The sequence below is a fragment of the Pelodiscus sinensis genome, chromosome 2, assembly GCF_049634645.1.
Source record: "Pelodiscus sinensis isolate JC-2024 chromosome 2, ASM4963464v1, whole genome shotgun sequence".
NCBI classification, from domain to species: Eukaryota; Metazoa; Chordata; order Testudines; family Trionychidae; genus Pelodiscus; species Pelodiscus sinensis.
In genome coordinates, this window is record NC_134712.1 from 216,260,551 (window position 1) to 216,287,279 (window position 26,729).

The 26,729-nt window shown below is 41.0% G+C and overlaps 1 protein-coding gene across 2 annotated transcripts in view; it reads right to left on the bottom strand.

Moving 5' to 3' along the window:
• Nucleotides 1-24,832, bottom strand: part of ZNF804B (zinc finger protein 804B) — a 396,759-nt gene extending 371,927 nt beyond the window's left edge. For both annotated transcript variants that reach the window (XM_075922410.1, XM_075922411.1), the window contains exon 1: nucleotides 23,719-24,832. In XM_075922410.1, the coding sequence (XP_075778525.1) occupies nucleotides 23,719-23,826 (108 nt within the window). In that variant the 5' untranslated portion in view covers nucleotides 23,827-24,832. The remainder of the gene's footprint in view (nucleotides 1-23,718) is intronic.
• Between the last annotated feature and the right edge of the window lie 1,897 nt (nucleotides 24,833-26,729).

Genomic DNA, 26,729 nt, shown 5'->3' on the forward strand with positions numbered 1-26,729 from the left:
CTACTCACCTGCCTCCAAGCTATTGCAGTGAAACAGCCTGCATACTGATCCCCTCATTCCCAGCCCCACCCCAGAGCAATGATTTAAATGAAGAAAAACAAACATTAACTGAGTTAAGGATCAGAGTAGCTCTGAGTAAATCTTCTAGTGAGGTTATATGGGCATTCCTGTCCTTCTGCACTCATTATATTGCCCTTACGCCTTTATGTTTCTCCCGGGGCATTATTTGCCACACATTCAACTAATACACTGTTATACTGAGTGTTCAAATTCTCCACCTGGACCTTTTACCACTGTCCAGTTACACATCTCCTGAGTCACTGCCATTTTGCACATCTAAAACTGAGCCATTCTTTCCGTTGTTTCTATTCTTGAGAAAACGACCATCCTCCTATCACCCAAGTAGGCAACACCTGGATAATCTTGGACTTCTTTCTCTCTCTCCCTCCTTTTCCCTGCCCACAGAGTTCCTCGCCTAATTGGCATTTCCCCCCCTTTATGACATCTTCAGTAATCATCCTTTCTTCCTTCTCTCCTGATGAAACCCTAGTCTATGCTCTGGTAATTTCCCACTATGACTACTCTAACCTCTCTGTTCTAATCCTCCTCTTCTTTGAATCTCAACTCTGATTTATACTCTTTGCAAATACCCTTCAGGCATTGTCTTATTTTTAAGCATTCCACAAATCTACTCCTGCACCATCCTTACTATCTCCTAAAACTCTACGTTAATCTATCTACACACCACTCAATCTTTCTTCCAAACTACCTTTTATCTTACAGCCAGAATATGCTCTCAGGTGTCCCCACAAAAATCTGAGGTAGCTCCAGTACATCCATTGAGTAACTACACTGAGAAATAATAGCAAAACTTTATCCTTCGTGCTCTCTTCAGAGCCTCTCTATTTGCATACATCAAGCCAACTTTCTCTTTCTAGTCACTTCTGAAAAACAACCTGTTCTGCAAGCCTGCTGGTAATATCAGCATGAGATGCTTTGTTCACTGCACTGTGCCCTTTAGATTGTAAGTAGAGATTGTCATTTTTATTGAATATATTTTACCTGTTGTAAAGCACCATGTACAGTTATGGCATTATATGAATAAATGATAACCATAGCGCTCTGTGGGTTATTCTGTTTTTTAATATGCATGTATAATCAAATTTATGAGTGTCTCTAAGCATAAATTGACACCTTTATATTTCATAACATGCTGCATATACATTTAACTTTATAAGCAGTTTGAACCCTACAATTTATTGCACAGCATATGCTATAATCAGAAGCATAATTTTAATAAAGTTGTCTAATGCATGTTTTTGCTACCATTATTAGCCATGTGATAGTAATATAAACATTATAAACAGTAGAAACTCAGAGTTATGAACACCAGAATTACAAACTGTTTCACCACATACCTCATTTGGAGCCTGACGTACACAATCAGGCAGCAGAGACAAAAAAGAAAAAAGAAAAAAGAAAAAGAGGAAAACAAGCAAATACTGTGCAGTACTGTATTAGCCATAAACTAGTAAAAATAAAAGGAAAGCAATATTTTTCTTCTGCATAGTACAATTTTAAAGCTGTACAAAGTCAATATTTATTTGTAAATATTTGAAAGAACAACTATAACAAGGGAAAGTGGGGAACCATGCAGTGGTGGGAAGCAGAGTGACACAACTGGGAGTTGGGGGAATGGAATGAGCTAGGGCCAGGTTGTTCTGCTTCCTGTTGCCACCAATGACGATGGGATATGGGGGGGCACCTCTGTTGCCAGTTGTAGCCCCCTCCACTAGTCATTGGGCCATGTCACTTGGCAGAGGGGCCTTGGGGAAGGGGTTGAAGTGGAGGTAAATCAGGAAGAGGCAGGACCTGGGGTGAAGTGGGGGGGAGGTATGGTCTCAGGCCCCACACCCTCCTAGGCATAGCACTCCCCTGGGCTAGGAATGGTTCAGGAAAAGGAGTCATATCAGGGGGTCACATGTTTGGGGCCCCCCTTGAGTCCCTCCCCAGAACTTGCCACTGATGGAAAACAAAACAATTCCTGTATTATTATAGAATACAAGCAGCAGTACTTGTTTATTATAAGGAGACCGTTCTGACCCACTTTAAATGTTTAAAAGTCTTGCATGTATAATGGCATAATTACTGCATCATTCAACTTGCGGGAAAAGACACCAATTAGGATTTTTATACCTGCTGTCAGCCAAACATGGAGTTTTACGTTTACAGACCAAGAAGAGAAAGGCAGGCAACTGCATTTCATTCTTACTGATCAGCCTGGTACATTTCCTTGCTGTATGTTTTGCTACTGTTTCCTAATTGAGGTATTATGCAAAACAAACAGAATTTGTAACTGAAACTTTCAGAAAAACTGCTGGCTTTGACAGCCTACATGTCAAAGAGTGTAAATTGTTAGACATGCAAGCAACAACCCTTGTGTGATCCTGAATTAACAGTGAAAATTACTACTCTTTTACAATTATTACTTTAATCATAACTGACCGGCAGCTTTCTTATTCTTTAATTAAATTGTTCTCTGAATGTGGAATTTAACTAGCTCAAAGCCACTACAAAAGTTTACAAACATGATTTTTTAAAATATCTCACTATTAAACACAATCACTACATTTAAATGTGTTAAGCTGTGAGGACCCATGATTTGCATCAGAATATCGACTGCTCCTTAGGGAATGCTATGCAGAGAATTAGCAAGACAATCAGTGCTACTACTGGGAAATATTTGTGGCTGGCAACAGTGAGTGAACCATGGTTTTTTGGGGCGGTGATGGAGAAATTGATAAGACTTCATGTGGAGGAACTGTGCATATATACAATGACTTCTCTCAGTGACTAAATTTTTCTGCTTATGGTTGCTAAATAAATGTAAAGCATGAATATAACCTCCTTTGCTACAGCCTAAAGCATCAGCCTCTCAGACACAGTTGTCCAAATTATGCTCTGAATTACCCTCATGAACCATGCTGCTTCACGGAGGTTGTGCTGGTGTAACTAAGGATAGAGATTCCCAATGGAAAAAAACATAAGAATTGTTGTGACATAGAGGACACATTCTGATGTTACAGGTCTGTGGATTGATCCTTTTCATGTGTTACAATTTCCTTGTAGTTAAAGTCAGTGTATAGTATAATCTCAGATAAATCCAGTTTATAAAACTGAAACTTCTTCTTTATACACATTTCAAATGTGCATTTTACACAACTTCCCACTCCCCAAAATACACACACCTTCTATGTGGTTTGACCTAATGTCTCTCACTTGTCATCCTTTCTCCTCTCTTCTTCACTACCTGTTCTTCCTCCTCTATATACACTCCTATGTGTGCCTAAATACACTCCCAAATTATTCATATGAGGGCAGATGCTTATTGTCTCATGTACCTTCAAATCCTTCTCATAATCTTTTGAGCCCCACTTGCTCTGCATTATCTCTCAGTGCTGTTTCCACACTATAGGCTGTGAAATTTACAATGAATGACAAAAAGCTGTTTTCTCTGCCCTTTCTGCAAAAAAAGAAGAGCTAAAATAAGGCAATTTTTTTCTGGGTAGCTACATCTTCAGAAACAGCCTGATCCACTAACATGTAACTTTTGAAAAGGGCAGAACACAGATATGGTTGTGTGCATAGATCCATGCAAATGTTACCCTTATGCGTTAAGAGTAGACTTTTGCTGAATTTTTGGCAGATTTCTGTTCTATTCATTTAGATTGGTGCAATTGATGAGAAATGTGAACATCCTGGCTCACAGGCAGGGTAGAGCACGTTATATTGTATCCTAGGCTACGTATTTATTTTTGAGAGGTATAAAATAAGTCTTATTAACATATCCCAGGGTGCACGTACACAAGTTTAACTGTTTTTTTTACCTCTTGACTCAGAAGCAAGAGTAATAAGGTATTCCACAGATATCTTCCAGGCACTCAAAACTCTCCACTCAAGCAAATGTTTGAAAAATAATAAAAAAGGATGGGTCTTTTACTGTGCCTTAATGCTCAGTAGACATGGGCTTTGTCAAATGAGAAAAGTCAGTGAATTTCAGAGTCAAGTACCTTCTAACTGAGAACACCTTCAAGATATATAAATAAAGGGCCTGATAACTCAAGTGTCTCAGCTCACCTCACTTGTTACTGTAGTACATAGGGGGAAAAGAGGTAGTGAGAACATTATAGATCAAAGTCAATTTACTATCAGGATCTCTCCGCCAAACAAACAGCATCACCTCCATCTTATCAAAAATGAGCATCAGCTAGCCAATTTGTTCTCAGACAACCCTATTCTCTCATTTATCATCTAGTCTTGATGAAAATATAACTATGTGTTATTTACATATTGATGACACTATCTTTTATTATATTATTATCTATTTATTTATTTATGTTAGTAATGGCAGAGTGTTTGGCACTGAGTAACCCACAAGGAGTTTGCAGTTTCGCTTAAATAACATGAGATGTAGTAGTAATGGAGGAGAGGCATGTATGCAAATTAAAGCGATAAAAAGAATTTGCTTTCAAAAGCCACACATCATACTAGTTCTACTAATTTTGTTAGACTAAATTGAAGGTTCTACAGTTATTGCCGGCACGAGCAAGAGTGAGTGCAGGAAGCACTGAATTTGGCACTGTTGGCAAACTTAGGTGAAAAGAGTTGTTATGCATCAACACTTGCTTCTTATTGCACAATTAAGTGGATAGGAATTTTTCAGCACTTTACATGGAAGGAGAACTATAATATTTGTTTAAACTGTTACAGTACTTAGTTTTGGTGAGGCTTGTTTAAAAGTTTCTGTTAGAAAGCTCTGTTACCCAGAGCTCCCAGCTAACTAGCCCGATATCAGAGAGAAGGAAGAAGTTGGGGACAGCATAGATTTTGTTTCATCTCTTTCCTACACCTTCTCTAGCCAAAGTCTGTAACAGGAAGCAGTAGTACATATGCTCAAAGAGGTATGACCCCCAGGAGTGCTAGTAAAAAATTATTTCCTGGTCTTAGTCAGAACATGGGTTTGGATTACGTTAAACTCACATTACAGGATAAACTTAAAAAACAACAAATGGTCTGGTAGCACTTTATAGACTAACAAAACATGTAGATGGTAGTCAGTCATAGTATGCTAGCTCCAGCAGTTACTGTTAGAGAAACAGCTATTTTCATTGCTCACCATAGAGCTGACAACAAGAGGAACAAGGCCCCGTGAACCATTCTGACCTTGTGTATTCATGCAAGACCCAGCCACCTGGGTGCAAATGACAGGATGATAAGATCTTCTGAAGGTAATCTTTGCTTCTCTGGCTTTCAAATGGATTTATCTGGTTTGGGGTTTGCATGTTACAAACATCGGCAAGGATCTGTGAGAAAACTTGGAAGAGTTGATGATTTTAAAGTTTTTCTTAGAAATTAAATTTAATGTAAGATTTTAAAATGTCACTTCTCTAGCTGAACTTGAAATCTGGTAAAACCAACATGCATATTCAACAGTTACCATTTGAAGGGATGATCTACAGACCCTGGGAACTCTCTGCCACAACAAATCAAGGGTTCATTTAGGTGAGACAGGAATACATCCCCTGAATGGATAGTATGACTTTTAGAAGATACTCAGTGTGAACTATTAAAAAGACCAAACCCTGACCTCACTGAAGTCTGTATTAATATTCATACCTGCTTCACAGGATGAAACTCTAGCCGCCAAATAACAAAAGGAGACTTCTAAATCCACATTGCAAAGGTGTATTAGGTTTGGCATCACGCATAGAAGGTTATCTCCCCTCCCCCATCTTTCTATGGCTGTTGAGGAGAGCGTGGGCAGAGATAGCAAAGCTTAGAAACAGTTCTTTGCTTTATGTTGTGACTTTTAGGCTTGCTGAGTGCCAAGTGTTATATTTTAAAAATCTGAAGAGATTAAAAATAAAAATAAAATAAATAAATAACATAATGCATTACTGGCCAACAAAACTGTTACATTGGATATTCCATACTAAGGAATATTAATCACCATTCTGCAGAGTATTCAAGACATCATAGTGATAAACTGATTATCAAAAGGGAAGTATATACAGGCAGTCCCCGAGTTACGCAGATCCGATTTACGTCGGATCCGCACTTACGAACGGGGCTTTTCTCGCCCCGGAACTCGCAGGCGGCGGGACCACCCAGATGCGCAGTGGTCCCACCACCGCGTCCTCCGGGGCAAGAAAAGCTGCTCCGGGTGTCCCTGGTCTGCTGGGGGGGTCCCCAGCAGACCAGGGACACCCCGAACAAAGCCTTGGAGGCGGCGGGGTCCCGCGCCTCTGCGGCTTTCCTCCGGAGCAAAGCCTTGGAGGTGCAGGACCCCGCCGCCTCTGTGGCTTTGCTCGGGGTGTCCCTGGTCTGCTGGGGACCCCTCCCAGCAGACCAGGGACACCCCAAGCAGACCAGGGACACCCGGAGCAAAGCCGCAGAGGCGGTGGGGTCCCCGCCTCCAAGGCTTTGCTCCGGGTCTCCCTGGTCTGCTGGGGGGGGGGGCCGCAGCTAGTGCACCCTCCCCCCCTCCCCCCCAGCAGACCAGGCTTTTGTTGTGGATGCCTGGGGTAGAGCAGCTGGGGTGCTGCCGGGTTGGTCCTGGGGGGGACCTACCCGGCAGCGCCCCAGCTGTTCTGTCCCAGGCTCCAGATTCAGCCGCTGTTGAAACTGATCAGTGGCTGATTCCAGGAAGCTGGGGGCAGAGCAACTCTGCCTCGGGCTTCCTGTAATCAGCCCCTGGTCAGTTTCAGCAGCAGTGGCTGAATCTGGAGCCAGTTCCGAGTTACGTACAAATTCAACTTAAGAACAAACCTATAGTCCCTATCTTGTGCGTAACCCGGGTACTGCCTGTAATTAGAAAGTTCAAATATTCAATATTTATTTTCATGCTGTTTTCATTTTATAGACTAGGGATATGATTGCAGTGTCAACATCACAGATTTGTGATTTTTCTATTGATTATTAATAACTAATGCACATTTTTCACTCATTACAGGGGGTAAAATTATCTAAAACATTGTCTATTTTGTGAATAAATCTCTCTTAGGTTTTCTGTTTGCCCTAGAATATAGCTTAGAATAGATTTACCACTTCAGCAGAATTTTTAATTTTTTTTAAAGACCTCTCTGAGTGTACAGACCTTACTTGGTTGATGTCACTAAACTTTTCTCGTGCATTGAAGGTTTGGGTTCCTTTTTTAAAAAATTAATAATAATAGTGCTATATGTGACTGATATGGCTGTCAATGTATACAGATTCATGCGATGTAATATCCTTACTCCTGTGAAGAAAGAGTATAGTGTGGGTTTATAAAGACTATGCACAATTACTTATATAGCTTTAACAAAAAGCAGATTTTGCTGCATATGCATTCAGAAACATCACATGGAATATACATTCATCAGCTGATACATGTAAACTGCTTGGGTGTGCATATACACTAATCCACGGTATGTGTATATATTACCTTACATTACATTACATATTAATGGTCAACCTGCATGACTGGACTTTTTTATTTTATTTTTCCTTTATAAAAAAATCTTTATCTCTAGGCCAACTCTTGATGCTGGTGCCCAGCAAGCGTGAGACCCAAACAGCCTGGGAGAGGAGGTTATCCCCAGAGTAGGCCCACAGAGCTGCTCCATGGCTGCCCAAGCCTTGCCCACTCCTTCAGGAGTCTGCAACCTATGGCACTAGAGCCAAAAATGGCTTAGTATGGAACCAAATATGACTCTTTTGTCATTCCCAAAATACATGCAACTTTTTAAACTAAAATGAAAAATTCAAAATTTTAAAAATGTGTAATTACTCATATAGCTTGAATGCATGCATGAACCTGTTTTTGACCAGTTATGATGTAAACTTCAAAGAAATGTGTGAAAAGATGCAGCAGCAGAAGTCCCATTAAATAAAGTTGGTACAATGTTTCATTTATGCTATTATTAATTATCATGTCAATTATCAATAATATTAAGTTGTATATTTTCATTCATACAAATGGGTATTCGCATATTGGCTCTTTGTTGACCATTTGTTCTGAATTTTGATGTAGGTTGGCTCTTTGGTTTGAAAAGCTTGATGACCCTTCCTCAGACTCTACCTTCAAAATGCCCTACCTCACAGTGCAGTACAAAAAGTAATATTTGGTAGAAGGTAATGCCTCTCAGTACCCAGAGAGATCACAACTTTTATCTAGGTTATAAATATGAGTTTAGAAATTTCATTTCACTTTTAAAGCAATATCCCTTCTGTAAAAAATTTCTGCTATCAAAGATAATATATAAGGAAGTTCTGTTTCTTATACTATGTAATCTAATTTCACCAGCTTTCCTTACATGATACAATCTACATTGGAAATGCATGCCACAGATTTATTGCCGATTACAACTGAGAATTTTCTCACTGACATCAAATACTTCTCTACAGTTCAGTCTGAGTAGAATATAGATAGAACATTTCTGATGACACAAATGCACTAAAACTGCTTTAAAGGGTATTGTGGGAAAAACATCAATTGAAAAATTGATAGCAACTAGAGTTGATTAATGTATGCATTGTTTCAGAGCTGCATGCAATCTTCTTGGCAATAATTCTATTTCTCTACTTAAGCCAACTTGCCAATTATCATTATGTATAACTATGAATCTGGGACAAAAAAACTTTGATGATAATGTTTACATCTCATCTAGTATGCACATAAATTTAATCTAGTATAATAGAAAACCCAAAAGCTATCCTTTATTAGCAAAGTAGTAATGGTTATCTTACTATTGGATGCACAGCAGTACAGGCAGTCCCCGGGTTACATACAAGATAGGGACTGTAGGTTTGTTCTTAAGTTGAATTTGTATGTAAGTCGGAACTGGTACATATTGTAGGGGAAACTCTAGCCAAACATTTCTCCAGAGCTCAGTTTTATTCTCCCACACCTCACTTCCCTCAGTCCTTTATTCTCAAGCTGAGGTGTCTGCTGAGAAAAGCCGCTCCGCGTCTCCCTGGTCTGCTGGGGTGGGGAGGCGCTAGCTTCACATCTCCCTGGTCTGCTGGGGGGAAGCAGCTAGTGCGGGGTTGCCTCACCCAGTTTGTAAGTAGGGATCGGATGTAAGTCGGATCCATGTAACCCGGGGACTGCCTGTATATACAACAGAGCAATAAACACCACTCAGGCAGGCAGACATACATCTCATGACAAATTCTTGTTACTCATGTGCAAAAGTTGATTTCCCAAGATAAGCAATGAGGGTACACACACAAAACATACAATGCAGGACTGAGCCCTAAATATCTAGATTAATATTACAGTGAGTGCTTCTGGTATAATCCATGCAAAGTATCATCATAAACCAAGTATTTTAATCCTGTTAAATTCTGATATGCTTTTTAAAGCATGTGAGTAAACAATAGAGCTGGCATAATACTGCAAAAACAGTGGTCAGAGATGTTTATTTGTATTCCAAAAACCTGTTTGGTTCAATCATATTCACGTTTCTGTTTATTTGCTATTTGGGAACATTTTAATGGATGGACTTTTGTATGCACACATTTAAGGAATTATTGTTCTTCATCACATGGATGACTTCAATCCTGGAATTGGTGAATCAGGTTCTTAGACCAGGTTTACACTAGGGGACAAAGTCGAACAAATATGTAACTCCAGCTACGTGAATAGCAGAGTTGGAGTCAATGTACCTTAGTTCGAATTTTTGTGACGTCCCCACTATGGAAGGTCAACAGGGGAAACTCTCCTGTTGACTTCCCTTACTTCTCACAGCCCAGTGGAGTATCGGAGTTGACGGGGGCGCGATCAGTGGGTGATTTAGCCTTAGTAGACTTGCTAAATCAAACCCTGGGAGAGTGATGCTATGGAGATCAATCTACTGGTAAGTGGAAACAAGTGATGCTATACTTGAAGTTGAGGTTTCCACTGTTCTGTAGGCTTATGTATATACATCTAGCAGCCTTTGGCACTGACTTCACATTTTTCAGAGCAGATTTTGATTTTCTGTATGTATACCATAACTGACTTAGGAACACAATATTGTTCTGAAATGAGGTCATAAATCGAGAGCTGTCAAAGAAGGATTAGAGTTTGAAATGTGGCTGAGAGTCCTAGGATGCACCATTTCCCCTTACCAGAAGAGGAGAATACAGGCATGATGGGAGATGAAGTTCAGGTAGGATCCCTATCTTAAATAGAGGAGAATAAGGCAAGTGAACTAAAACTTCCACGAGGCACTACAGTGGCGTTTCAGAATAGATTTTTTTCAATTTTTGCTTTTTTACTAAAAAGACATTTTTTTCCATAGGGAAAAAATCCTACCAGTTCTACCTCTCTTCTCCTCCTCCCACCCCCAGATATCCTAGCACTGATAGGAAAAGTGAGATATCCAATTCTCAAATTATGTTTCCTTCAAGAACCAAAGTGATATGAAATACAAGGATTTAAAGGTGCTTAATAAGAATTGTGTGCCAAACACAAAGCTTCTATTTGAAAGATACAAATTCTGTCAAATAAACCAAATGGAAAGAAAAAATACCTTTGCATTCTAGGCAATCTTAAAAATCCTCCTCTTTTTCCTCTGTCATTTTGAGAACATTATGAGAAGCCCTTACAGCTTGTTCTTGGGATAACGAAACCTGAATTACTGAGCACTGTTCATACAGAGGATCTTATCCTGAAAAGAGACTACTCACGTATGTAAATTTACTCATTTGCTTTAGTCTTCAAGGGCACAGAGAAAAATTCTCTACACTTTGAGAAAGCACCTCTGCCAGCTTTTTATGTGCAGGAAGCAAAGTCTAGTCCGTGGATATAGAAGACTATATAGCTCACCACATCCCAGATAAGCAAAAATGGATGTGTCTGTTTCTGTTGCTGGGGAATGAGGGCACTGGCTCTTCAACAAGCTCTGCTACAGGAGCTATGGTAAGAAGGGACTGAATGCTGCCCAGGCCTGCAATGCACCACAGAGGTTTGGAAAAGAATGTGATGAGACGAAAAATTAATGCTCACCAGAGTGATCCAACAACCTTGCTACTGGAGGAAAGTCTTCCTTCAAAAACTATGACTCTTCATCCTATATCATTTCTCAAGCTATATGTAATGAAGAGTAAATTGAACTGAAATGCTGGGGTGAGTGCAAATAAATACAAATTGAAAGTGTGAGAAGAATCAGAGAACAGGAAAGAATCACTAGAGTTCATAGAATCCAGTCCCCTCCACTCGTGACAGGACCAAGCACCATCTTGATCATCACTAACAGGTGTTTATCTAACCGGCTCTTAAAAATCTCAATGATGGAGAGACCACTATGTCAGTAGGCAATTTATTCCAGTGCTAACCATCCTAACAGTTAGGACGTTTTTCCTCTTGTCCAATTTAAATCTCCCTTGGTGCAATTTAAATCCATTGCTTCTTACACTATCAACAAAGTTAAGGAGAATAATTTTTCTCCCTCCTCCTTACAACAGTCTTTCAGATTTTTGAAACAGTTTTTCAATAGTGTTGAAACAGTGGTGGCCAGGACTGCCACTTTCAGCAACTCCCCTTGGCTGGAAATGGTGAACCACAGCCAATGGGAACTGCAAGGCTTCTGGCTAGGGACTCTTTAGGTAAACAAAATGGCCCAGGCTTGCTAGCAGCTTTCCCAAAATGAGCCCACTTTGAGAAACATTGCTGAAAGCTAGTATCATGTCCCCTTTCATATGTAGATGTAGACTACAGGCTTCTTTTGGAAGAAGCTGTTTTTGGAAGATATCTTCCTAAAAAACCTTCTTCCGAAAGAGTGTCCACTGCAAAAGTGCATCAAAAAAGCAATCTACTTTTTTGAAAGAGAGCATCCAGACTGAATGGATGCTCTCTTACATGTAAGCTGTGATTACTATGGATGGAGGGGCCAATTGGTTTTTCCTCTTCTTTTTTTCTGTGCTTTTTCCTCTTCTTTCGAAAAAACCTCCGCTTCCCCATCCACACATGCCTTTTTGCCAAAGAGCTCTTTCGCAAAAAGGCTTCTTCCTCATAGAATGAGGATTACCAATGCTGGAAAAACACCTCTGTTCTTTCGATTTACTTGTGAAATAACGCACTTGCAGTGCGGATGTAACTCAAGTTGTGTCAAAAAAAGGCTGTTTTTCCGACAGAACTCTGTAGTCTAGACAGATCCCAAGTCTTCTCTTTTTCAGACTAAACAAACCCAACTCTTTCAATTTTCCCCCCTAAATCATATTTTCTAGACCTTCCATCATTTTTGTTGCTCTTCTCTGAATTTTCTCCAATTTAGCCACATCTTCCAAGAAATGTGACACCCAGAACTGGACACAATACTCCAGTTGAGGCCTAATCAGTGTGGAACAGAGTAAATGATTTACTTCTTGTGTCTTTCTTCCGATGCTCATATTAATGCACCCCAAAATAATGTTTGTTTTTGCAGCAGTGTTACACTGCTGACTCATATTTAGCTTGTGGTTGACTATGACCTTTAGATCCCTTTACACAATACTTATTTCTAGGCAGTCACTTCCCATTTTGTATTCGTATAATGGATTGTTTCTTCCTAAGAAGAATTGGATGCAAGCATAATATTACCTGTGATTTCTGAAGAAATAAATATTTGATGATGCAAAACAGAAGCTGATTACAAAACTATAATCAAGGAACAATAAAAGTGTTACGATGGCAGAAGAGCATGTCAAAACATAAATGAACCTGCTTATCATTACCATTAATTGTGGAGACAATAAATGAAGTTCGACTGATAGTAGGCACTGGGTGAACAAGGTTAAATAGGATTGTAATGCTATCCACAATGTGTTGAATCCAATAACAGAATTAAAAGCTAAGTATAAAGCTATATATAACACATATATACAGGGTTAATAAAAGGAGAACAGCAAAGCTGCATGTGGCTAAATGTGCATTTATAAAGGCCTGCTCTGTTCCTTATACTTTGCAGGAAATCATAGACAGGTAGCAAGAAGAATTGAAAAAGCAGGAAATGGTTTCACCTGTGAAGTTCAGTGAGTGGGCAAAATGATTGTTTATGTTCCCAAAAGGGTTAGAAGTGTTAGAATTTGTAGAAAATACAGCAAAAGTCAGCAGGAGAGACAGGGAAAGCTCTGGTGTGTAAAATGTCTGAAGTGACAAGTTTAGAAATACCTAGATGTGTGTGGGAGGGACTTTGCCTAGTTATTGCACCTAAGCCTACAAAGATACATGGTTTTGTAAGTGCTTTTATTCTAGTGGAGAGGGGGAGAGCATTTCCTGACAGGGGGTCACAGTCTTCTGCTCCTGAGATAACTCCCAGAGACCTTTGTCATAGAGGAATGTAAGTACCATTTTCTCTTCTCTTCTGTTACCCCCCTCTGTTTTATTGCTTTTTGATTGCTTTGTAACTTTACTTCCATTGTTTCTCCCCTTCAAAAGAAGATGAAAAAGAAACTCTACAAGACAGTTAATTTGTTGCACCTGTTGGTTCAAGTTTTATTTTCTTATTTCTGTGTCTATAGTATGGCAAGAACACACAGCAGACCCATTTTTACTACTTTAAGGAGACAGACAACATTGTGGGATGATGTGTTTATGCTGAGAGATTTACTGGCTATGTGGTTTGCCAGCTACTCACACACTTCTCTCAGGGGACTCCCTCCTTTCAAACAGCCACTATCTATTTCTAATTTCATATACTGAAAGTTGGACAACTGCCTGGCTCTTCACTTGCTTTCTTAAACTTTATCTACACTGGCAAGTTTTGTCAAGAAAAAAGTGGCTTTTGTTGACAAAACTGTATGAGCATTCATACCATAATGTAATTTTTGTCACGAAAAATGGTCATTTTTGTCAACAAACTTCCAGCTCTACTAGGGACTTTTTTCTTTTCCCTGTCCTGTGTTTTTGACATTCAGTGTAGATCCTTGAAGCATTTTGTCACTGATTCCAGCCTGCATGATGTGGCTCACAATTCCCAAACAGCCACTCTGGTCAGCAGTTAAACTCTACTGCCCTACATCCAGGTGACCAGATACTTACCTGCCCTCTTGCAAGCCCTTTAAAATGTAAATCCCATTTCTTGCTGCCTGAGCACCTGGATGTGTTCCTCCTCCCCCCCCCCCCCCCCATCCCCTTCATCCTGACCCTGCCAGGCTGGCTTATTGCGCAGAGGTCTCATGGCATCTTCCCAGGTGCCCATGCCTGGCCATCACACCAAACGCTCCCCCACTTGAACTGCTGTGGAGCTGTTGGATATGATCAGTGTATGGGGAGAGTAGACTATTCAGTCCCAGGTACAAGTGACTCATGGGAACTGGAACACATACAAGAACACTTCTCAATCCTCGTGTGAAAAGGGCTATGAGTAAGACATGCTGCGGCACACAGCAAACTTTAAAGCACTCAGACAAGCCTATCAAAAGGTCTGTGACAAACTGACACACCGGTGCTTCACCAAACATCTGGCATTTCTATCAGGAGATGGAGGCTGTCCTCGGCGGTGACCCCACCTCTATGGCCAAGAGTCTTGTGGATACTTTGGAGGCAATACATGGAGGATCTAAGCAGGAGGATGAAATTGTAGATGAAGAGATTGAGATAGATGACAAGGGGCTCCCCCCACAGTCACTGAGTATATCTGGCAGGCAGGAACTGTTTTCCACTTCTGACGGGCATAGCCAGTTTGAGCAACTGCTTTCCAGGGACCAGGAAGCAGTGAATAAGTGCAAGATAAGTGGCTATAGCTTGTGGAGTGCAGGATTGAGGGCATGGAAAGTGGGCTGGCTGCGTTTCTGTCAGCTGCACATATCCCTGTGTGGCTAATTGATACGGCTGAGCAGCACACCAATGCTCATTGTGATCTCAGTGGAATCCTGCAAAGAGGCTATTGAAACTTTTCCACAGATACTTGTAAATTTTCTGCTGCAGATTCCGTGACAATGTAGCTTTGTTCCTTTCCCCATTGCAGGAAACTAGCTCATACCATTCATCCATCACTTGTGCAGGAACCAAAATGGAGCATGGGTAGACTCCATATGGAGCACAGCAAAAGCCAAAAGCCTGGAGAAATTGTGTTTCAGTTTCCTTGCTTATCCCAAGCAGAGAGATACCTGCCAAAGTGTTACCTGCCTGTGGAGACATGTGGCATAATTAGAATTACATTGCTGAAAAGGGCATTTTTCTAGCCCTGGATGGAATTTCTTTGTCTGTACGCACAGGCACCACCATCACCTCACTTAGCATGATTACATACTTGCCGAGATACATTCTTTGCAACAGTTGGCAGGAAAGCAAACGGAAATGTTGGGAAAAGGTTTTTTAGATGGAATATTACAATGTAGGACTTAATGTTAACAGACTCCTTTTTGTGCACCATGCTGAACAGCAAAGACCTTGACAGCCCCAGCATGTACCACAAAAAAAAAGGTTCCACAAGATATGGAAGTGCTCCAGAATAAAATCTCTTCTCATATGGCAGCCACTTGATACCCGTAATCATTTTTATTGCCCTCTTCTGAATTTTTTCCTGTTCCAATATATTTCTAATCTTGTGGTCTAAAAAGAAAGTCCCTGCCTGCAGCTTTCTGTACAGGGCCAGTGTTCCTGAAGATGCATACTTCATGCACCTCTCCAGATTGCCTTATGTCGATGTCTGTGAAAGGCCCACTGTGATCCTCAAGCACCTGCAGCACCATTGAAAAGAATCCCCTCCTATTGATATACTTGGTGGCAAGGTGGGCTGGCGCTAAAATAAGAATATGGGGTACAGCTATTGTCCCCTCCCCCACAGCTGGGAAATCCCACGTCCACAAAACCAGTCACTATGTCATGCACATTTCAAGAGTCACAATCCTCTGTAACACCAATACAGTTCCAACAGTAGACTTCTCCACTCCAAACTGATTTGCAACTGATCAGTAGCAATCAGGAGTTGCCAGCTTCCACACCAGAATTGACACACGCTTTTCAAGCAAGAAGCTCTCATTCTGGTGTCCCTGCACCGCCATTCAGGGGACAGCTCATCTCACATCCCCAGGAAGGTTGTTTTACACATCCTAAAGTTCTGTAGCTACTGGTCTTCATCCCACACCTACATGAGGATGCGATCCCACCAATCAGTGCTGGACTGCCTACTCCAAAAGTACCAGTCTACCTTGTGCAGCAACTCTGTGACTATCAAATTCAAAGACAGGTTGCCACTGCCCATATCATGCTCACTGTCAGACTCCTCCAAGTCTTCTTCCTCTGTCAGTAATTTCAGGATGATCTCTTCTGCCAAGCACGAGGTCCTCACAATAGTTAACAGAGCATGTGAGAGAAGTGTGGGATCAATTTTTCTTGTGCCAGAGTACACAGCAAAGAATGGCTGTTGGAAAAAAGGCATGAAAAGACACCACTTTCCTTAGCAAAACTTGGTAGTATAGACATCACCTTAGTGTATCCCATATCTATGCCCGGTACAAGTCTCTTTTTTCAGGTGGCCATAAAAAGGAATGATTCTTTCTTTAGCCTCAGAGTAGCTAGCAGCTGTGACTTGACCTTGATGCTTTGTACTTGGATCCATAATTCCACCATCCTCACAGCATCTCCTACTTCTGGAGAGGTTTTAAAAACACCTAATATTCCTACTTGCTTCACAGAGGGACAGGGAGAGGAGACAGCTATAGACTCCTTATTGCAGCTGCTTGTGTGCCCATGGCCACTTAGAAATAATAAAAGTCCTTCTGAATTATTATTTTTTTAATTATTGGAACAACAGTGCATATTCAGAATCTAGCTTAAGCTGACAGAATGAGGCATACATTTTTGAAATTTTAGACTTTTAAAACAATTCAATTTACTCATTTGTAGCTAATTTGGCTACAACAAATCAGGAAAAAGATCTTGGAGTGATCGTGGATAGTTCTCTGAAAACGTCCAATCAGTGTGCAGCGGCAGACAAAAAGAATATTAGGAATTATTAAGAAAGAGATAGAAAATAAGACAGAATATTTTACTGCCCCTGTATAAAACTATGGTACGCCCACATCTTGAGTACTGTGTACAGATGGGGTCTCTTCACCTCAAAAAAGATATTTTGGCCTTGGAAAAGGTTCAGAAAAGGGCAACTAAAATGATTAGGGGTTTGGAACAGGTCCCAGATGAGGAGAGGCTAAAGTGACTGGGACTTTGAATTATGTTCTTAATTCTTGAAGTGTAACGTACCAGCCCATTAACTCTTACTACAAAACATTTTGGAGAAAGGAGCTGAAAAATACTGTATTCAATTGATGCTGCAGAGAAATGTATCTAGGCTGAAAGAAGCTGAAATTTGTCTAAGACATTGGATTTAACTCTATTTTTGCAAAAATACCAAGGACATTTTATAACCACAAGTAATATAAACTTTAGTAGGTCTCTGAAAAACCTTGAGCAGCCTGGTGCATCCTAACAGTTTTGACTAAGAACTGACTCAGAGGGAAGGGAAATATCTGCTGAATCACCGGCACCATATTTTCAGGTAGCCAGAATTCTTTTTGGCAGTTTCATATCCAAGTACTTTCTAGCTCCAACCTTGCTAAGCTTGTGAGGCTGACTTTCTGAAAGGGTTGGCTGCAGATCAGTATTACAGTATATCTGTCACAGATGAAAAAACTGCATATAGTGTATGGATCAATGTAATCCATTCAAGGCCATAAAAATCCCTAGTGAGTGTCACAAATCCCTAGTAAATGCTTGATTTTGTGTTTGGATCTCATTGCATTTAACTAAGAGATGGGTAGGAACTCTTGTAATCAGAAAATTTCCTCCTACCTACACATGAAAGGCTCAAAAATATTCTAGCCCAGGTCAGCAAAACCAAATATTTTCAAGACAGAAGTTCTTCTCTTGGACAAGATATTTATCTCCTCTGTTCAGACCACCCATTCTTTTCCATCACCTTGACATCACACTTGTATCCCAAAAGTCATGTATTTCCCACTTCCAGAGAGGTTGAGAGCTTCCATGGGCCCTGGGGCAAGTTGTGGGGGGGAGCTGGCTCTGTACCACTGGAAGGGGTGGGGCCTCAGGCAAAAAGGATGGAGCTAGGACAACCAGCCCTCAGCATCGCTCAGAGAGTGGCGCCTCCCCCCACCCCCAGATCTCAGAGCCGCATGGAACATACAGCCCAGCACTCAGATAGAAATTTAAGGGGTCCAGGGCTCCGGCTGTTACTGCCACTGCAATAACAGTGGCCAGAAGCCCTGGGCCCGTTTAAATCGTCGGGCCCTGAGACAACAGCTCTCTTTGCCTCCCCTTTGGTGGGCCTGCCCATATCCTTTATGTCGATTAAAATGTCTGTACCTCCTCTAGAACACTGACCATATACAAGTCCATGATGAGTGGTACTGAGTCAATTCCACTTCTGCTAAAATCCTAACCAGTACTTTCATACCCCCCTTTTTTACTTCCACATTTGAGAGAGTCTTTGCATAGGCTTCTCTGCCACTGCCCCCTCCCTGAACAATGCCCATGTACTACTACTAATTTCCCATATCTTGCCACACTATCTTTATCAAAAGAGCTTCTACAGACATGGAAGAATGGCTGAATTTGCTTACTGAAAAAAAGCAAAATTCACTAAATAAATACTATATAAGGATTGAGTGAGTATCCCTTGTTCACATATCCATGAAATTTGATAAAGGTATTTACAATATTCACAACTGTTCTCATTTCTGAAAGCATAGCCTTAAGCCTACTGACATTTCATGGTCTGTTAATACAGAACTCTTTAAATATAGAAAGGTACACATTATACATTAAAGACTATGTAGACTTATGCATGTACTGTATCAAGGTAGGATTGCTTAGTGGTATAAGTTATAAATATTGAATATTCAAGACCATTGTCATAAAAATCACAGTAAGATATAAATCTGTATCTTTCAAAGTTAAATATGGGGGTATTGAATAAAATCATAAGTACAGAATATCACAGAACACATGAATGTGTCATACTCAAAATATCCCTTCTGAAACTTTAAATCATAACTAATGCTGGATAATGTTTCTAAGCACTAAACAACATGATCAGTCTGATAGCATTGATCTTAGGCATTAACCTAAGTATGTATAGTTTTTCAATAATAATGGTACAATATACTGTATATGAAGATTTTTTTCCTATTCAAATCTGGAGTTTTATATACTTTCAATCTATACGGAGTTGATTATCAATAAGGATGAAGTTTGGCGTGCTATAGCTTCATAGCCATAGATAAATCTACAGCAGCTCTACTTCCTAAAAATGATACTGAAGTACTACTTAGTTTATCAACTAGTGACTTCAAACATGTTTATATAAAAACATTTCATGGTCTTTTATCATCATTCCAGGTTACAATGTAAATTACAAAGAAAGGTTTAATACTGCAAATACCTAAAAGGCAGGAGTGATATTACTTATGATTAATCACACTGGAGTAAATTGGAGTTGTGTGTGGAAAAGTGAGCCAATCTTGGCCTTGAGTGACCAGAGGTGTAATTACATAGGTACCGGTTATTATTCTGTAGTTAAAGTATGGTTCAATGTTTCCACTTAAAATAGAGATTCTCAGATTAAATATAAAAAAAGAGTTAATGATGCATTAATATTCAGAAATTAAGCACCCAAAAGTATAGAAATTCAAGGGATAAAGTTAATCCCAGCATTAACTAAAAAAAGGTTACACCCCTACACACTTTATGATGTATGTTAATAAAAACCAATGGTACATACCTTCAGAAGAAATAAACATTGACAGCAAGAATAGAAAAATCAAAAATTGTGTGTGTAAAACATGGCTGAGTTAACCTTCCTTAAAAAAAAACCTTAACTTTTCAATTTCCTGACATTTCAGTGCTTCATTTATGCACCCTGTTTTTTAATATCTACGTTTTCTTTAAGAAATAGCACATAAATATACAGATTTGATTGGTTTGTTGTGATACAGCCCAATAAAACTTGTAAATTCTTTGAATTAGACCAAGTATAAAGTCAGTGCAACTTAGTTAATTTTCTATTTAGCTAAAAAGTGAGAGGAGAAATTCTTTATAAAGCTAATTTATCATATACTGCGTTTCCATTACCTGCCTAGTAAGTAATCTCCCCATGACTTAGTGTAAACCAGAACAGATTCAAAGAGCAGCCATCAAAAATCATTCCTGTTAGGAAAAAAAATCCTCCTTATTTCCATCCAAACGTGGAATTTCCCCTTGCAGTTATTCTGGATGAAGGCTCAGGATTGGCAAGACTCACTCCTATCTCAGTAACTGTATTCCTAGATATACAATTTCACAACATTAACTCTTATGTCCTGTTAGTCCAGAAAGAGGATTTTTTTATCTTTATACATTGAAATGAGGATACAAAAAAATGAGACATTTTCTCTTCTACTGACTCTTGGGTCTATGATAACTAAAGTACTTGGTTTTACAGACAGAGGAAAGCAAAACAAACACCAAATAATGTTACAATTATTTATTTTAATTACTTGTTTAAAAATGTTTCTATTCCTTGTAGATACTTGTATCAAAACAAAAGTTACTCCTGAGTTCCCCAAATAGTCTTATATAATTATCTCAAAAGAATTGAGAAATAAAAATGTTACATTTATTTCATTTAGTGCCCAGATTCAGAGGACTAATATCATATTCCACTATATAGTGTTGAAGGCTGAATAAAAAGGAAACAGGCTGAAAACAGAAATAAATAGTATGTTCTAAATATCATTTTAGGATGTATATTTCCAATTACTTTTTTTTAGTTTGAGCACTGAAAAATTGAATACAAAGGGAATTCTATTCTGGTTGCCACTGCCAAACCCTGGACCCTTTAAAATGAGTCTTGGAGTTCTGGGCAATGCAAGCCAGGCAGTGCTGAAGGGCTAGTCCCCAGTACCTCCCTTTCGCCTGAGGTCCTATCCCTTCCATGATCCGAAAGCTGTTCCCCCACCTTGCCCAGGTACCCAGCAAGTCTGTCTCCCTTGTCAATGTTCATCAGAGACTTTCTTCTTCACACTGAGTTTCACTTCTTCTTTTATACTTAAGTTTAATAATGAACATAAGTTATAAGTAAAAGTTTAGCATATGTGTTGTTATACATTTTACAAGAGTTTACAAAACAGTTTGCAATATAAATTGTCCTCTGAGATAAACTTTGGATAATAATGTATTCAGTTAATTGTTATTGGGAGTAATTGCTTTATTGTGTAAAGAATATAATGGGTTTTTTACAAAAAACGGTAAGGTGATTTCATCAGTATAGTAGAAGTGTGCAGCCTGTGATGACTTACCAAAATTTGTAGAGTGCCAGCAAAAATGATTATGGAGAAAATATGTTCCTTTTGGGGGAAAGAGATGGAAAGGGTATTCACTACTTTTTAACCTCTCTTTATAACTTGGACAGAAATATCATGTTAAATGCACCACAGTCTATTCATAGATTTCTAACACCTTGTATACCCAAATTCCTATTTAGGACCATGTGTGCAAGGAATAGATATATGTAAGAAATGTAGAATTTGGTCAATATATTAGAATTGTATCAAAGTAGTTTAGAATACATATACTATAGGTACTAAATCTATCACTGAAACGGAGGAGAAAAATCGATGTGTTTTCTATTTCTCTGTTGCACAGCACATATAAATATGCATATTTCATGCACACAGATACACAATTCATGTATACATACAGTCAAACAGAGCTGAATTTTTACTGAGGATTTTTACAAGACCTTCTCATACACAGTTTCACATGAAATACTATCAGCTTCATTCTGTTATTACTAGTAATGATGTCAGCCAGTAGCAGCGCCAATGAAATCAATAGACTCATACTGGTGTGAAACTTGTGTAAATAAGTGATTTGGACCAGGCTCTTAAGTCAGAATTCCTGAAACAGTTCAAAAAGTTTTAGAGTGGTAGTTTTATGGTACTGTCTACTACATGATAAAATAAACCAATGAAAGTAAAATACACTCATGTGAGGTCTCGGCATCCTGGTCTCTTGCACTCTGTAGACTTCAGTTATATATGGAAATATTCAGATGACAATATTAATTCATTTTTAATTACGAAATAAATAGAAAGCAAGGACTTTGCAACTGGCACTAGGGATGTTATCAAATGTTTATTTGTGTAAACATGCAACCATTGAATTTTAAGCGGTTACACATTTACACACAGGCTTTTAAACTGGCTCCCTGCAAGCACCAGCTCCTGACTCCACTCTCTCCCTTTTGATACAGAGGTGGGGGGAGGGGCAGGCAGCTCTACAAAGCTGATACACACAGGCTCCTCCCCCCAGCACTGCCTACCACCCCATGCTGCTGCCTTGAGGGGGACAGCAGTGGCTTCACAGGAGCCAGCACACACTGGGGCCAGCTTAAAAACTGTCTATCCACAGGCACCAATTCTTGCCTCCCCTCCCGCCCCTTGCTACCTTGATACAGAGGCTGCAAGGGGTATGTGTGAGGTGTGTAGTCATTAGGATTAACTGATCATCCCAGGCTAACATCACTAGACAACTGCAACTGCATTTTCTAAAGCACATGCTGATGTACATCAACAGGATGAAATCTGACCCTACTGAAGTCAATGAGAGTTTTGCCAGGGACATCAATGGGGACAGGATTTCACCTATGGTACACTAGCAGTGCACTCTAATTATATCCTCTGTTTACGTTCACTGAGCATCAGTATCCATATGTAGTTTACTCCTTCTGCTTTAATAGGTTTGTGAATGAAACAATTACATTTCAGTCACTGAGAAACTTAAAAATAACCTCACTATAGTTATTCAAATTAAAGTGTACAAAGATACTATGCATTCTAGTCACTTACAACAGGCATCATTCCAACTGACTTACTGTACCTTTTCTTGACATGATTTTCTACCTTATTTTTATAACCCTCTTAATGAAGGGGAACTGGTACCTAGCCTGCATTCCCCTGAAATCTTAGTCTTTTAAAGTAACATACTAAGACAGATACTAAGTGATATAAAATGCCTTTAGCAACCCAGAAATGTCTTGCTTAAGCATCTTGGCAGTGTATATTTTTAGCAACCTATCCCAAATCGTGATAAATATCCTAACATCTTCCAGTATTGGTCTTGATTACACCAAAGTCAAAGAGATATGACAGATAAATTGACTTTTCACAACCAGGAAAACAAATACAAAGGATGACCACTCCTCTCATTACCTTCCCGTTGCAGAATCTAACTAAACCACTACCTTTGGAGCTGATCAGACAAGCATTATAGCGCCTCCGCTCCCAGTTCAACTTTTCTGTAAAACAAAAATCTGCTGCAACTCACCAAATACAGCCCCCAACATCTTTCAGTTGGTGTCACCTGTTTGCAAAGCGTTAAGGAGGGGGATCTTTTTTCCCTCCTTCAAAGTGACAGAGCCACTGCAAATCCCCTTCATCTCAATCGCTCACATCACAAACAACTGTCTCGGGAGAAACTTTTCCAAGTGGCAGGCACGGGCAGAGTGACAGAAGCGGCAAATAGCTGTAAAAGCCCCTCCGCCCCCGCAAGTGACCGACTCTCGGTCGTGCCTAGGAAGAGAAGTGCCTACAAACCCCCTCCCCGCCCCCAGGTGCCCGGCTATGGGTTGATACCCCAGCCTGGTGCGCGTACCAACCCCCACCCCGTGGTGTGTCTCCGTGGCGGAGTGTAAAGGAATGAGCAACGCCAGTTACCGGGGGGTGAGAGCCTCTCTTGCACAGCGGTCCCCTGAAGACTCCTTTAATGCCACGGTAGTGGCCGTTGCTGAGATGCCTGGAGCTGATGACCAGGTAGCACGCCATGCGGGTCCGGGTGGGCTGAGGACCGGGCAGGGGCTCAGCCCCGCCGTGTGCTGCTTGCGGGGGGGAAACGCGGGCTGGCCCCTCCTCGGCAGCAGCGGCAGCAGCCGCCGCCAGTGCTACCCCCGCTGGGGACACCGGCAGCGTGACGCGGCGGGAGGAGCGGCGGCGGCGGCGGCCTCTCCCCCTCTGGACGCGTCTCCCTCTCCCCCAGCGCCCGCCTCACAGCTGCCGGCGGCAGGAGCGGTTTGCGCCCAGGGCAGCGGCAGGCGGAGCGGGGCCGGGCAGCAGCCAGTCCGCATGCTGCTCCGCGGCTCTCCGCCAGCTCCGTCGGGAACTTCCAGGCCGGAGGCGGGGGGCACCTCGCTAGCCCCGCAACCCCCCGCCGCGGGCCCCGGCAGGCACAAGCCGGGCAGAGGTGTCTCCGCCGCAGCCGGTCCCCATGGCTGGTCCCGGCGGGGCGCTGCCTACAACGGGCTGGTTCTGAGTCCTGGGCGCCAAAGTCCTTCAAGTGCTGCCGGCGCTGGGGGGGGCGGCGCCGGGAGAGCCCTTCAGCCGGCCCGCGAGCGAGGCAGCAGGTGGGAGCTGCCCCCGGGCGCGGGGCCGTCGCGCGGGCTCGGAGCAGCTGCAGGGAGAGCGGCGCTCACAGGCGGGGGTAGCACGGCCGCCGCTGCCCCCTGCGTAACGGGGTCAGCTTGCGAGGAGTCACTGGGCGCCAGCACCATCCTCGGCCCAGCTTCCCCGCCTTGCCCCGGCTCCTTTGCTCAGAACCGGTCCCGTCCTCTCCGCCTTTCCCTCCGCGCCTGTCTCTCCGCCTTCCTGCCCACCCCTCTCCGGGCTGAAAGCAGCCGCCACAGCTCCCCAGCTGGCTGGGTTCTAGCTCCTCAAGCCCCGCGGCAGCGTCCAAGGTACAGTATTAAAAAGGGGTACGATGGTTTCCTAGCCCTGCCTATCCGATGAGTGGCGCTGAAGTGCAACTGGGCCCTTCCCTGTAAAGCAAACCAGCCAGGAGTGAGGCTGCTGGGGGCAGGGGAGGAGGAACGGGACTTCGGCTGCTTGAGATGAAGGGAAATTCCTCTCTGCAACCACCTGGTGAAGTAGACCGGGCTCCCCCAGCCGAAATACTGCGCTCCACACCCTGACTGTACTGGGGAAGGATGCCGGATGATCGCCGTCTCTCAGTAGCCAGTTAGGAGAATGTAAGAGATCGTTCTCCTGCCAATACTTCCACTGTTGATTGGAAACACGGATTCATATAGGATCCTGATGAGAGAGACTAAAAATGCACGTGTCTCACAGTTGATCAAACTCTGCATGAAAATCTCCCCAGCTCTTGTCTCTGCTCTTGTCATGATGATCTCCCCAAAAAGTTCATTACTTTAAGTGGGTGTGTAACTTACAACCTAAACGATGTACATAGTAATACAAGCATGAAATGTTTCCTACATTAGGCTTAGACAGCTGAAACAGGTTGTCGCTGTCCTCATTGCAAGATACACTCACCATAAATCTCATAGCTTCCTATGCAAACTCAGCTTCATTTCATTAATAGGTAAGTACAGTAATGTCTCCGGAGATTTCCTGTAAATATTGCATATATTCAGCTAATTCATAAAAAACCCACATAGTTCTAGTAATTACCTGTAAGCTGAATATGTGTTCCTAGAATAGTGTTTGTTTTAATATAAATAGAAACTGCTTCAGAATGTTCCCTTTACAAATCCAATAAGATCCTCCATATTTTCAAATGTGAAAATAGTAAATGAAAGTAGTAAACCTGGCAAATTCTAGTTTAGGATTCTAAAGATATATAATTTTTTCCCACAAGACAAACTCTGTAATAAGGATTTCAAAACTTAGAAGATCAAATGGCTGTCACAGTTCAACTCTCTTGGTTTGACTGTTTCAAATAATGTTAAGGTATTCATGTACTGTACAATCATGTTTAAATGCACTTTAAAACATTGCACATGATACCTATGCACACATGCACACACACATATGCACATAGAAAGAAAACAAAATGTGGCTGTGACTTGCAACATGAATGTTAAAAGCAACTTTTCAAGCTTTTAAAATTAGCTTACAGAAACAATAATATTCTATATTTATGTAGTACTTCACATTCAAATTAAAGGATCCCCTAAATTATTTTAAAATGATAGGTATGGAATATTATTAAAATTCTACGGATCCTGGTGTGACGAGTGACCAGTAGTAGCAAACTTTAAGTAATTAGGGGTGTGGTTGGGGAGAAATACTGGTCGAACACACAAGGGAGAATGTTATATGATATCTGGTCTATATATTGCGAAATGTGGCTTGAGCCCATTTAATATTTTTACAGAATAAACCCAACCTTGGGACCACGTTGAACTGTAGCTGAAATTAATGTAAAAACTATTATTGACATTAATGGAAGCAGGATTGAGCCATTGTTTTATAAGTGTGGCTCTGTTATGGAAAGTGATATATGCAAATAGTAGCCTCTTACCCAAGAGGCCTTATCTCTGTGTTAACTAAAATCATATCCTTTTATGCTAGTGACAAAAATATGTTCATGTTACTTTTTCTCCTTTTAGCACACGATAGCTAACAGATTTATACACCTTATTAATAGAATTGTTAACCACATCCCAATTGCAGAGGTAATTCTTCCCTAATATACTTCTTTGCAAACGTATTTCAAACAGTAGTATTGCAAAGATATAACCCCAGGTAGAATTTTGGCCTGCAGCTTGACTTTCAGATGCAGGGCTGAGTTTGCAGGTCTGGCAGTTAGAAAAACATCTTTCTCTGCTGTGAATTGACTAAATTTGCTTTGTGAGTCATTGATTCTCCATGATACAATTCTCATTTTACAGATCATGAAAGCAATTTAAGGACAAGCTGAAAGACCCACACAG